Raw genomic sequence first — 13939 nt, 5'->3', positions numbered from 1 at the left:
CATTCCACCCTTCTCTGAGAGTGAACTGCACAGACAGCGAACAGGACAAACAGGAGCTATTTTATTTGTCAATTCAGGATTAACAGGCTTTCAAGTGACAAGACTGCCACTCAGGATTTAAAAGAAAGTTTGAGTTCCCAGTAGCAGTGAGATGCCTTCTGAGAAAGTGTTTTAACTCAAGAGCTCTCGGGCGCTTTGTGATGCCTGCTGAGAGCAGTCCTTTGTAGTTTGTAGGTCAGGAGAGGAGCTTCTGGAGCAGGAGGGCCAACTCTAAGCAGGGACATTGAAGGTCACAGTAGCAGCAGACCTTTCAGGCTGGGAGTAGCTGCAGTGATGAGTTACCCTTTGCAGCTAAGTAGGGACTCTTAGAGGCTAAAGCAGGAAAGAACCTCTCTGGTGGAGTTCTAGACAGTCTGTCCCCAGCAAGTCTCTCTCTGCATTGAGTGAGTCACCTAGGAGCCAGGCTCTGAAGTTTTCAGGCTTCTTTCTCTGAAGAGGGCAGGAGTCTCTGGAAAGTGAGCTCCAAGTCAGATCCAGGAGTTGAGAGTCAGGCTCTGAAGTGTTCCTTCTCTGCTTCCTTCATTGCCTTTTGTAGTGTAGCTCTGGGCTTGCTGGCTTAGGCATCCAAATGTATAGAGGTGTCAGTTGGAACATAAGTGGCTTCATGTGAATAGGCAAAGAAGTCTGAAGAACTAGGAGGAGAAGCAGCTAGCAAACCTGTCTGGGGGGCTGGGCGTGGGGAGGAAGAATCCTGACCCCAACCAAAGTCACTGGAAGTCGACAACCATGTGTGCTGGTCTTTGTCTCTGCCTGGCTCTCTTTGCCATTTTTCACATAGTATTAAAGCTAGTTATTTTGTGAGGTTATTTATAGACAGAGTATATATAGTTACTATATTTATATTTCCTTGAATCACCAAGTAGCACACAGTCATAGTCAATAGATGCTATTGAATACACGAACACGCAGATCAGTAAGTGCTGGGTAGATGAGTCATTCTTCAGAGGAAGAGGTAACTGGACTGTGGTGGTTTGATTAGGGATGGCTTCCATAGACACATACATTTGTATGCTTAGCCATTAGAGAGTGGCACTCCAAGAGGTAGGACCTGATTGGAGTAGGTATAGCCTTGTTAAAGGAAGTGTGTCACTGGGATGACCTTTGAGGTTTCAAGGACCTAGGCCAGGTCTCTCTCTCTCTCTCTCTCTCTCTCTCTCTCTCTCTCTCTCTCTCTCTCTCTCTCTCTGTCTGTCTCTCTCTCCTGCTAATCTAGATGTAGAGTGCTCATCCACCTCTCTAGCAATAGTCAGTCTGCATACTGCCATGCTTTTGTCCATGATGATAATGGATTAAACTTCTGAAATTATAAACTCGCCTCAATTAAATGCTTTCCTTTATGAAAGCTGCCATGGTCATGGTGTCTTTTCACAGCAACAGACTAAGACACAAACTAATACTCCTCCTCTCTCCACCACCCATGGAGAAATTAGACTCATCCTAGAGGCCACAGCAGGGCTTTGGGGGAGAAACAAGTTTCCCACTTAACAGGAACATTTGGAAATACCAGGCAAAGAGAAAAAGACAATGTCCTGGCTTAGATTAAAAAATAAATAAGTAAATAAAACATGTAATTAATTTATGGCTATGCAAATTTTCTGTGTTTATTACAGAACTGAATTTCACTGTCAAAGCTAATGCATAGTTTTACATGGTGAACATGTGTGTGCATGCAGGATCCCCACTATGTGGAGGCAAAGGAAGTGTCAATTCCTCAACTTTCAGTGCTTTCCATCCAGGAACACTCATGTGCAACCGGAACTTGGCAGAGCTACTTAGGGAGTGCCAGCAAGGATCATTTTGCACCTCGTTCAGTCTTTCCCACCCTCCCTAAGAATGTTCCTTCAAAATAAATGACACAGTTGGGAAAAGTATTGCCATAGAGAAGAATGAAGTATGGAAGAGATCATGCTCTAGATAAGCAATATGTGTCCTATCTTATTGTGTCTGAGGTTATTTCATGAGAAGTCATGAAACCATATGACATATAAACAATGAAATAACATGTCTTGTGGTTCCATGTCTAGGAACACCAAGACCAAATACAAATCTGCTGTCCTTTGAAGTCAGAAAGAGAAGCATGGGGTAGATGGGAGATAGATTCAAGACATGGACAGGCCCAAGGTGAGGTCTTAGTGCATTTTCACTTCTCCTCTCCTTCTCCCCCTCCTCCTTTCTTCTTCTCCATCTCCCTCCCCCTCCCCCTCCCCCTCTCCCTTCCCCTTCCCCCTCCCTCCTGTCTGAATTTTAGGAAAAGTCATATTTGAGGAACATTTGGTAGTACATACATAACCCAACCAATCTTCTCCCAAATGATTCATAAAAAGAGGGGAAAGGTCGAACTTTATCTTATCTGTCAGCTTCTAAAAGACATTTGACCTCACAGTAATTCCTTCAGTAAAGAAGTTAAACACAATTTGGAAAGCCTACCCTATCCATATGTATTAAGAGAAACTTACTAAAAATTTTTGGTTATTTGATTGTCTAGGCTTTTTATAACTCTGGGTGGATAGACTCGTGGATGATAGAAAATTCTGTATTTACTTTGCACGTGGCCACTGTATTAGAGATGTAATTTGAGTATTTTCCTATTATAAATATTATAAATATTAAAAGGATAGGAACTTGGTTGACCATGGTGTTTAGAGGTGTGCATATCTGTGTGTGTGAGGGGCTTTGAATGGTGCTTATAACTGAATCATTCATGTTTCAATCCTGGTGGGGAGAGAGACAGACAAAAAGAGAGAGAGAGACAGAAAGAAAGAAACAGACAGACAGAGAGACACAGAGAGAGAGAGACAGACAAAAACAGAGAGAGAAACAGAGACTGAGAGAGACAGAGACAGAGTGACACAGAAATAGAGACAAAAACAGACAGAAAGAGACAGACAGAAACAGAGAGAGAGAAAAAAACAGAGACAGAGACAGACAGACAGATAGAAACACACACACACACACACAGAGAGAGAGAGAGAGAGAGAGAGAGAGAGAGAGAGAGAGAGGAATGCATAGCTGCTCTCCCTCTCACACACTGTCCTGTACCACCTGTAGCCTCTACCAGTTAAAGAAGCTATCACCAGATGTGGACCCTCTTGAGTTTCCAGAATTACAAGCTATAATAAATATTCTCTTGTTTATAGATGGCCTGCTTCAGATATTTTGCTGCAGTAATAAAAAATGGAGTAACACTATGTCAATCCAAATTCATTTTATTACACTTTGTATTCTAAGCTCAAGAGTCACAATAATATGCACTTGAAATCCTAGAGCTTAAGATGCATAGTCAATAGGACAGTGAGTTTGAATGGAGCCTAGACTGAAAAATAAGATCCAGTTTCAGGAAACACACACATTTTGAATAAGTTTTAACATCTTACCTATTTTCCAATTAGCTGATTATATAAATATAATCTTTAATATACACTCATTTTACATTTGTATAAGATGCATAGTTTTACCACTTTGAAAATTATGCCTTCATAACAAAATGCAAACCTTCATTGTAGAATCTTATAATCACAAATAAGAACGTAGACATATATGCCACATATATTTACATGCTTGGACTGAATCAGCTGTCAACTCGACTGAGTTTGTTTAACCGGAATATTACTGATTAGAGAGAAGATTTGAAGGAAGGACTCGAACTGCTACCTTTTGGTAACAGTGACAGAGCATTCAAGGTGGCAGTGTTACAAATAAATATATAAGATGGAGCAATTAATTATAACATGGTGATGCATACCTATACACCACACACACAGACGTGCAGTCACACAGACACACACACATGCATGCATGCATAGATACAAGTTATCGAATTTCAGAAAGAAGACACTGTCAGAACAGGACACAAGATGAATGAGTAATTGTTTTCTGGGACAGTTTGCCTACATTTCATAATTTATCAGTTTGCTTATTTTTGATGCAGATATCAAGAATGGGTAGACAAGATATCAGCTACACGGTACCAAGGAAAACTGCAGCTTTATCTTGGGAGCTGTCTCTTGGACAGAGTGCACCTTTATGGCTAAACATCCTTGACATGGCAGGTACATTCTTTCATTGCCACACATGCAGATGAAGGGTCTGCTTCCTCAGAAGATCTGTCCTCACTGTCCTCACTGTGACATCATGTACCTTGTGGTTTTTATTTCACCTTGTGGAATTTTCAAGAAAATGTGGGGAAAAAAATCCTTGAAAAGTGAGATTTGGATGACTGTGGTTTGAGAGGTAAAAGAAGGACATTTTACCATTATGAATAAGTTATCCATCTCATGAATATTTAAAAACATACTAAAAACAACACATTGAACATTGAGTGGAGGGAGTGGGTACCCTTTCTTATACCATAGGACCCTGGGAAATATAGCAAAGCCTTGTCTGAGAGAGAGAGAGAGAGAGAGAGAGAGAGAGAGAGAGAGAGAGAGAGAGAGAGAGAGAGAAGAAAACCTTTGGGACATATTCAATGACTGTACCTTTTTAACAGCAGTGTTCCATGAACAGCTTCCCTCTCAACCATAGTCATGTGCCCACAGTCTTTCAACAGGTTTCCTGAAGAGCAATAAAAGGAGCTACACCATCAACTCCTGCAAAGCCCTACCTGTAAGATTCAGCCTTCAGCTCAAAATGTTTAAGCAGAACTCATTTACTACTTTCTAGGAGGCTTCCTACAGATACAGTAATTACTTTATGTCATTTGAAGTAACTTTCTGCTGACCAAGCATCAAAAATGTCAGTGATTCCAGCTACTATTTGTTTTAATAAAATGTAGTGGTATGATCTTTCTTCCTTTCAGCCCCTCCACTGTGCCTCCCATGATCCCTTTCAAAATCATGGCCCCTCTTTCTTTATAAATAGACAGGTAGGTAGATGATAGACAGACAGACAGATGGGTGTGCCTGAACATGTAAATACTACCTATTCTATCTCTTTATTGTTACTGGTACAGAAATGATTTCAGAGCTGATGAGTAGGTATTAAATAATAATTAGGGGAGTCTTCCTAGGGAAAACTGTTTGTCTGGTTCAGCACCCCTTAGTTGCCTATAGTTCTTCATCTAGGGAGTTGAACTCCATGAGAGTTCCCTCTTCTAATTGGCTTGTCTATTGCTGTTGTACTTGCTCAGGTCTTGTTAAGGGAGCCATGTTGCTGAGCTATCATGGGTGAAACTTGCCTGCCATTTCCAAGAGACATAATCTCACAGCAGTCGGGCTCTGCTTTGTAAAGTACAACATCTGCAGAACTTGTCGTCCAGCCTTTAAAATCCTCAAAAGGAGAATAGGCTTTGAGGGCAGGTGTGACGTCAGAAAGTATGTAAGCCAGAATCTTTCAGTGAAAAGCACTGGGCATGCTTCCTGTGAGCAAAAGAAAATATTATCTTTCAATGATACATTTTCCTTTATAAATACAGAGCTGTTGTGATAAGATTGGAATCAGCAGTCAATGAAATTCTAGGTGGAATTCTGTTTAGACTGAGTAAGAGCCTTGAGAACTCAGAAAGGAAAGAGAATTACAGAAGCCACTGGCTTTTATGAGGAACAACTTGTTCTGGTACATTTCGTTTGTTTTAATGAGTTCTGTTTATGGCAATGCACTGAATGCATATTACATAAATTGAAACTTGATATTAGTTAAATATGTAATATTATTAGATAAAATTCCAGACAAGGAGAAACAAGTCCTAACATTAATCAAATGCAAAGAACTTTCTTCCAAGGGGCTCCAGGGACTTCCCAGGGTACAACAGAGCCCTTTATCAGCAGGAACACACGCAGTGTTCTGTGGAAAGTTTATATCCTGGCATTCTCCATGCTATCTTCAGATGCTGAGTTTTCCACGGCATTCATTTGGGTACTATCCCTGTTTCTTCTAGCAATTTAGAATAATAAATCGTCACTCCATACCCTTGACACATGTGACTTCCCTCATCCATTCGTTTGACCCAGTCATTTGATAAAGGCTTGTTCTACGTCTACTGTTCACCTGTTTTGTTTTGTTTTGTTTTATTTTGTAGAACATTCTTTTATATTTGTGAAGGTCTCTAATTTGCATAACCTCCACAGGCTAAATCATGTTAAATATGATTGTTTAAAAAATAAAATAAGCCGGGCATGGTGGTGCATGCCTTTAATCCCAGCACTTGGGAGGCAAAGGCAGGCGGATTTCTGAATTCAAGGCCAGCCTGGTCTACAGAGTGAGTCCCAGGACAGCCAGGGATACACAGAGAAACCCTGTCTCGAAAAAATAAAATAAAATAAGGATTTTAGTTTAACATAATATTTGACATTTACAATGTGTCAATCACTAACTATATTTTTGTCTATGATTTCATTTAATTTTCACTTTGAGAAAGCCTATTTATAGTTAGGTTCGTGACTGTAGTCTCAAACCTGGGGAAGCTGAGACAGCAGTGTTCTGAGAACAACCTAGGGTTCACAGTGAGAACCAGTCCAAAAGAAAAGCACCAACACAACTCAGGAGTGTTTAGCTGGTTTTAAAGGGAAAGGTTGTTAACTTTCATCACCATTGAGGTTTGAGTGGGAAGCTGCCCCGCAGGCTCAAATGTTTGCAAGCCTGGTTCCAAGCTGGAAGAACCGCTTGGGAATCAGGTGGAGCCTGTTAAAGGTAGCGTCTTGCTGGATAATGTGGGTTGATAGGAACCAGCTTTGAGGCTGCATCAGATGACCTGGCTTCTGTTCACACTCTGCTTGCTGGACAGCAGACTGTGACAGCCAGCATCTTCTTCCTGCCACCATGCCTTTCCTGCCTGCTGCCTTGTCTTCTTGACCAATGAACTATGTCCTTCTGGCACTAGCCAAAATAAACCCTTTCTCCCATAAACTACATTTGTCAGGGTATTTTATCACAACAACAGGAAAGGTAACTAACGAAGTCCCTAAGAACACTTCATTTGACCACTTTTCCTGGTTAACGTACCTTGGGTTAAAGGTGAAACGCTGGTAAATGTGTATGTGTACTAATCTGTACTAGTTTTCTCTGTTGCTGTGATAAAACACTGGCCAAAATCAACTAGGAGAAGAAAGGGATTTATTCTAAGTAACAGGTTAAAGCACATCATTGGGGAGCTAAGGCAGGAACTGAAACAGACTCCATCTCTAAATCCAGTGCTAAGGAGGCAGGGCAAGAGGTACACTGAGCAGAAGCTGGCTTGGGTAGAGTGAGAATCTCTCTCCAAAATAAACAAAACAACAAGGAAAATACAGATTAGGTTTTTTTTTTCTTTTGTTACCCCTGTGTTTTGGGTTTTTTGTTTGTTTTTGTTTTATTTATGCTACTAAAAGAGAAAAACTATTGAGAGAATTTTTAATTTCAATCAGTAACTTTTATTATAAGAATATATTCAGGGGAACATCGATGAGATAAACAGAAGAATGAGAAAGATATTCTTACTACATGAAGCTATACAAGCTAGAAATATTTTTAATAAAAACAGTTTAGTTATGTGAAATACTTTCTTTACTGTCTTTCTTTCCTCCTTCCTTCTTTCCTTCTTTCCTTCCTTCCTTCCTCTCTCCCTCTCCCTTTCTTTCTTTCTTCTTTCTTTCTTTCTTTCTTTCTTTCTTTCTTTCTTTCTTTCTGTAAATGTGCATGGGTGCCTACATGTATGTCTCTACGCCAGATGCATGCAGTGCTGGTAGAATCCAGTAGAGGATATTGGATCCTCTGTGACTAGAGTTACAGATAGTTATGAACTTCTAAGTAGGGCCTGTGAATTGAACTTCAGTGCCCTGGATGAACAACTGGTGTCCTTAACAGCACAGTCATCTATCCAGCCATTTTCTTTGACATTTTAAAAACTAGGAATTTCCTGGGTACTTTTCTATATACCATTTCCGTTTCTAGAGTTGCCATCATTACTCTTCTAGCCTACACTTAACCTTTATCTGGAACACAGTATGGCTACAAAGGCTATTCTTCCTCAACTTTCTTCATGTATGTGCTCATCAGACACATCAGGGATGCAAATATTAAACAGTAACTGCAGATAGCAAGTTAACTTCTGAAACCAAACCAACTTCACTTTAAAGTGTATCAATGGCACGTAAAACAGCAGCCCGCTGAGAAGGAAGAGGAGCACATAGATATAATGCATCTTTGGAGACTTGACAAGCGGGATCAAAACCAAGCTCAGGGTGATGCCCAACGCTATGAATGTGAACGGTAAAAACACCTGAAAAAACAAAATTGGAGAAAGTTGTTAGATGTGAAAATCCATGGGTGGTGGCTGAATATTCCCATAAGTAAAAGTAATGGGAAGCTGATGATAGAGAGCAGACTACGTCAGCTTTTGAGTTAGATCAATGGCCTTAGGATGCATAATGTCACAGTGAAAGAAAATTCTGGAGATTCCTCAGAGAAGGTGCTGACTGAGGGGGCATCAGAAGCTTGGACTCTGCATGAGGAGAGATGGTCCTCAGCATATGCTGATTAGTATGACCACCTATAGGCCTAAGTGGAATGACCTTATTCAAAAGGAGTGTCTAGGCCCACTGGGGTGGGGGTCGGGGTGGGGGTCTGGGTAATCTTCCATAGGCAATATTTCAAATCACTGATCAAGTTAAGAGAAAAACTACTTTTACCCTCTGGTAATCAAGTCAATATCAACAGTTAAATATTAGGATTATAGTTTCACATACTAAAAAAGGAATATATTAAGGCAGAAAATTCCTTGTCTGAAATTATTTTTTGTTTTGACAAAATATTAAAGATTCATTCTTGGTACCAGGATTGTACTAGAAATATAAACATCCCACACTTAATATTACAACATTACTCTTGTTTTTTTTCCCTTGAGAGTCTCACAAAGTAGCTCAGGTCATCTTTGAAATCATAATTTTCCTGCCTCAGCCTTCCAATGTCTCTAAATTAACTTGAATTATAGACATAAACCACCTAGCTCTAGACAACCAATTTTAAGATATAAACAAGAAGACATGAACTATACTCTAATGGTTTGATATAGTGGTTGAAATTATTAAACTTTTTAATGAGTGGGTAATTTATTTGAGTCCTAAATAACAGTCTCCTCTTAATTGTTTATAGGCCTGTAAGAAACAAAACTCACTATCTTGCCGATCAGTATTTTTATCAAATAATTGAACAAAGGATTTGAGTATTCATGAGGTCAGGCCAAAAACAACAAAAAAATTTAACCATTTGTACATAAGGTTGGCCTTACCTTTTTAAAATCAAATAATTAAAGTCAAATAATAGTACAATAGTAGCTGTTAATGTTATACACTGAATTTTTGCATTCCTTTGCTTATATAATCCAGCCAAGATTCTTAGGGGGCAAGTACTGACTATGTCCATTGAAGATATGAATGAATGATATGTCAACAGTGAAATAAGAGGAAGCTTAAAAAAGAAGGTAGGAACTAGATATAAGCTCAAACTCTTAATTACCTTGCATTTCTTAATGTATTGGAACTCTATCAACAATTCATAACTTCCTTTCAATTGTACCTAATCAGTGATATAAGCCTGAGTCCAAACTCTTAATGACTACCGTGTATTTCCTGATGTTTTGAAACTCTATCAACAATTCATAACTTCCTCTCAATTTTACCCAATCAGTGATATAATTGTAAGTCATAAAACAGCAATGAAGCAACAGATTTTAAAAGATATAGATATGAGAGTAGGAGGAGAGAACACTCCAGGAGGTACTTCTGAGGAGAGAATGGACATCAACCATAAACTGAAGGTTATGGAGGTTCTCTGATCATCCTCTGGATGTTACTGTCAGGGCATCACTTGGTATTCAGTGAATGTCCAGAGAGATGATAATCTGCCTAAGCATGGAGGCCAGGCCTCATTTATCTCTGTACCAAGAGAAGAGACTATGGCGAGGTACTTGCAATATAGTCACATTACAGTGTGTTCACAAATATCCAAGAGTTTAGTGATGGCTGAATGCTAGAAGCAAATTTTCCCAGCCCACCTTTACCTTATATGGTCTGTGTAGATTGGGCTCTTGGTACCTCAGTTTCAAGATTCCTATTATTGATAAGGCAGTCCAAATGGAAACAACAAAATAGAGATAGTTTATCAGTTCAATTAGGTTTGTTAAGAGAATTAAAATGGATGCCATATTGACAATTAGTAGCACAGCTACAAAGGGAGAGGAGTGGACATTCAGGGCATGAAACAACAAAGGCAGCTGGCCATTCTCGCTTGCAATATATAACACTCTTGATGTCTCAAGTACATTAATCACAAGGTTGATAAACAGTGAAGCAGAAATAGCAAAAGGAACAGTCCATGTGAATTGGGGAATGACCCTGTCTGTCCATGTAAGAGCAACAGCATCTGCAGAGAAAAAAAAAATACACAAAAAGATGTATGTTAAGAAAGAGAATCTAATGATAAACCTTTACACAAATATTTCACAGACAAAACACAAAATCTAAAAAATAAAAAATAAAAACTAGAGAGAGAACTTTGTTATTTCCTTTTTCACACTTCAACAGTATTTTTGTTCACCATACTACACCATGAATAGTTGAGTTTATGTCTTTCTGGAAAGATCAGGAACTTTTTGAAGGCAAAGCCCCCTTATGTCTTGTCTATAACGTCTGTAATTTACTCACAGACAGACACTGTATTAATGAGTTTTCAATAATTAGTTGAGAAATTCATTAGTTGTGTCGAGGCAATTGAAAGTATGCTTATGAATGACAACTAGCAGAGAGAATGCTGACACACTTAGCCAGTGACAGAAAAAGCAAAAACACAGCACTAGTGACAGAGTCTGAGACTTACCAAAGCCATAGCACAATGGAAAATGTATGAAATGAGCATAAATTACACACAGATCAAAAATATTTGTGATGCTAAAGACTTTTCTAAGCTATAGGATCTCAGCTGCAAGTGGCTTTGTTCTTCAGAGGTCATGTTACAATGTCTGGAGAATTGTTTAACTTTCCATAACTGGAGGTGTAGGCATTTGCTGTTGACATCCTAGTGGGCCAGAGCCAGAGATACCAATAAACGTCTTGTGATGCTCAGGACAGTTTCAAAGAACTATGTGGTCTAGGACTGGGATATAGTGCAATGGTGATGTGAAGTGGAACTTTCTGGTTTCTTTGGAGACTTAGTTGTATCATGTGATGTTTCTATTGTGAAAGGATGTTTTGCTGAACCAGACATGGGAGAGGATGTTTTAGTGAGAATAGACATGTCACCACATGTTTTTCTGGAAACTGTCTTGTGAGAAGGCATATGATATTTTGCTGGAGCAGACACTTGAGAGGGGGCATGATGTTTAGAAAGAACATAAATATAACACCACAGACAGTGAGAGGATCTTGCATTGGTTCACCTTACAATGCTTCTCTGGTTTTCACTGACTTCCACTTGTCATGACTTTTAGAGAGAAATGTACCTTGTGGTATTCTGGCTGCTTCTTGCAGCGTTTGTGGATTCTTGATGATTCAGTGGAGCCTCTCAGTTTCTTCTGGATCAAGCTACTGCTACTGATTCATGTTTGATGTTTTGGACTAGACTGCTGATATCCTAACAACAACATTTGGAATTGTCCAAAAGTACTACTTCTAAATAGGTCCACATCCCCATTTCCTATTAATCTTTCATTTCACCTATCTCTCTTAGGTGAAGAAGGGAGGTTGAAGTATTTAAGAACCCTTATTAAAGGAGGTTTTGAAAAAAATCAAAGCCTACAGCAACATGCTTTTTTTTTTTTTTTTTTTTTATCCTATGTGAGACTCTGGGTTCAATACTGACCACTCCAAAACAAAGTCTTCCAAAATGTTGGTGTATTGAAATTTAGAAAGCTTACATTAGAGAAAGCATTACAGCATATTCTGGAATTGATATTTCTGTTTGAAGGCCAATATTTTAAAAAAAAAAGATCTTAGGAACACTACATCAATATTATAGTCAGTATAAAAACTACCAATAGATGGAATTCAATGGGGATTTGAAAGACAGAAATGAGGGAGTGAAGATGATCAAAATACATTGCATACATGTATGGAAATTTCAAAGAATAAAGAAAACATATTGCTTAAAGAACTCAGCAATATCCCAGCACTTGGGAGGCAGAGGCAGGCGGATTTCTGAGTTTGAGGCCAGCCTGGTCTCGAAAATCAAAACAAAACAAAACAAAACAAAAACAAACAAACAAACACAAAACAAAACAAAAGAGCTCAGCAGTAGACAAAAATAATCATTACTCAGTACTCATGGAAATTCTTTTTAGTCCAATTGGAGCTATGAAAATATGTGATGGCAGGAGAGCCTGTGGACTGCAGAAGCAACATAGCTTCTGGGGCAGGCCCAGTTTCGGGCCATCATCTTCAGCTAGGAAGCAAATCTGATCTCCAGAACCTTGCATTTCTTTTCCGCCAGAGGAAAGTTGATGGTCAGGGATGGCCCTAACCACCAGAGCAGGTGAGAGAGCCATCTTGTATCCCAGGTCCCTCAGAGCCTAGTCTGCTCAGGAGAGCCTGTGGACTGCAAAAGTAACATAGCTTCTGGGACAGGCCCCATTTCGGGGCCTTCATCTTCAGCCAGAAAGCAGATCTGAGCTCCAGACATCTGTGCTCCTCTCCCATCAGAAAAGAGGTGGCCTACAGAGAGTACTATGACCACTGAGACTCAGGAGAGAGTTGGATACCCAGGAGTGCTGACAGAGGCTAACAGATTCACAGGGGGAACAAGCTCCAGGCAGAGACAGCTATAACAACTAAAGCCAGAGATTACCAGATGGAAAAAGACAAATGTAAGAATCTTACTAACAGAGACCAAGACTGCTCACCATCATCAGAACACAGCACTCCAACCTCAGTGAGTCCTGGATACCCCAACACACCCGAAAAGCAAGACTCGGATTTAAAATCATATCTCATGATGGTGGTAGACGATTTTAAGAAGGGCATTAATAACTCACTTAAAGAAATACAGGAGAACACTGCAAAACAGGTGGAAGCCCTTACAAAAATCCCTTAAAGAATGACAAGAAACACAACAAAACAGGTGATGGAATTGAACAAGACCCACAAAGTTCTAAAAATGTAAGTAGAAACAATAAAGAAAACCCAAAGGGAGACAACTCTGGAGATAGAAACCCTAGGAAAGAAATCAGGAACCATAGATGCAAGCATCAGCAACAGAATACAAGAGATGGAAGAGAGAATATCAGATGCAGAAGATTCCATAGAAAACATGGACACAACAATCAAAGAAAATGCAAAATGCAAAAAGATCCTAACTCAAAACATCCAAGAAATACAGGACACAATGAGAAAACCAAACCTACGGATAATAGGAGTAGATGAGAATGAAGATTTCAACTTAAAGAACCAGCAAATACCTTCAACAAATTATAAAAGGAAATTTCCCTAACCTAAAGAAAGAGATGCCCATAAACATACAAGAAGCCTACAGAACTCCAACTAGACTGGACCAGAAAAGAAATTCCTTCCAACACATAATTATCAGAACAACAAATGCACTAAATAAAGACAGGATATTAAAAGCAGTAAGGCGGTCCCTTCTGTTCGGTGCCAGCACCAGGTCACCTTGGGCGCTGAGTTGGCGGACACCCCCAAGGTCCCCTAGAGGACTCTCCACACGATCTCAGGACCACCAGTGAGTGGAACACAACCTCTGTTCCAATCCAATCACTCGGGACCTGAGACAGCATTAAGAAAGCAGGAAACCTCTTGGCTCCGTGTCTCCGCCGAACTTAGTCGGCACAGGTGAGAGTGAGGACCACAGAGGCAGACAGCTTCTGGGACAGGCGGGAGCCACAGAGCCTCTGAGGCAGCACCCTTTTGGGGCCACAGACATCAGGCACCCTCCCAGCTGAAGAACAGAGATCCGCCCCGCAGGG

General features: G+C 39.9%; 1 protein-coding gene across 1 annotated transcript in view; it reads right to left on the bottom strand.

Moving 5' to 3' along the window:
- Positions 1 to 7380: 7380 nt before the first annotated feature.
- Slc7a13 (solute carrier family 7 member 13) overlaps positions 7381 to 13939 on the bottom strand; it is a 24846-nt gene continuing 18287 nt past the window's right edge. Inside the window, exons 3-4 of the mRNA XM_021161445.1 lie at positions 10031 to 10392; positions 7381 to 8251 (exon numbers count right to left, since the gene is read on the bottom strand). Of these exons, the coding sequence (XP_021017104.1) occupies positions 8000 to 8251; positions 10031 to 10392 (614 nt within the window). The 3' untranslated portion in view covers positions 7381 to 7999. The remainder of the gene's footprint in view (positions 8252 to 10030; positions 10393 to 13939) is intronic.

Source organism: Mus caroli, chromosome 4 (assembly GCF_900094665.2).
Source record: "Mus caroli chromosome 4, CAROLI_EIJ_v1.1, whole genome shotgun sequence".
Lineage (NCBI taxonomy): Eukaryota > Metazoa > Chordata > Mammalia > Rodentia > Muridae > Mus > Mus caroli.
Note: the sequence above shows the minus strand (reverse complement) of the source record. Positions and strands in the feature narration are given on the sequence as shown.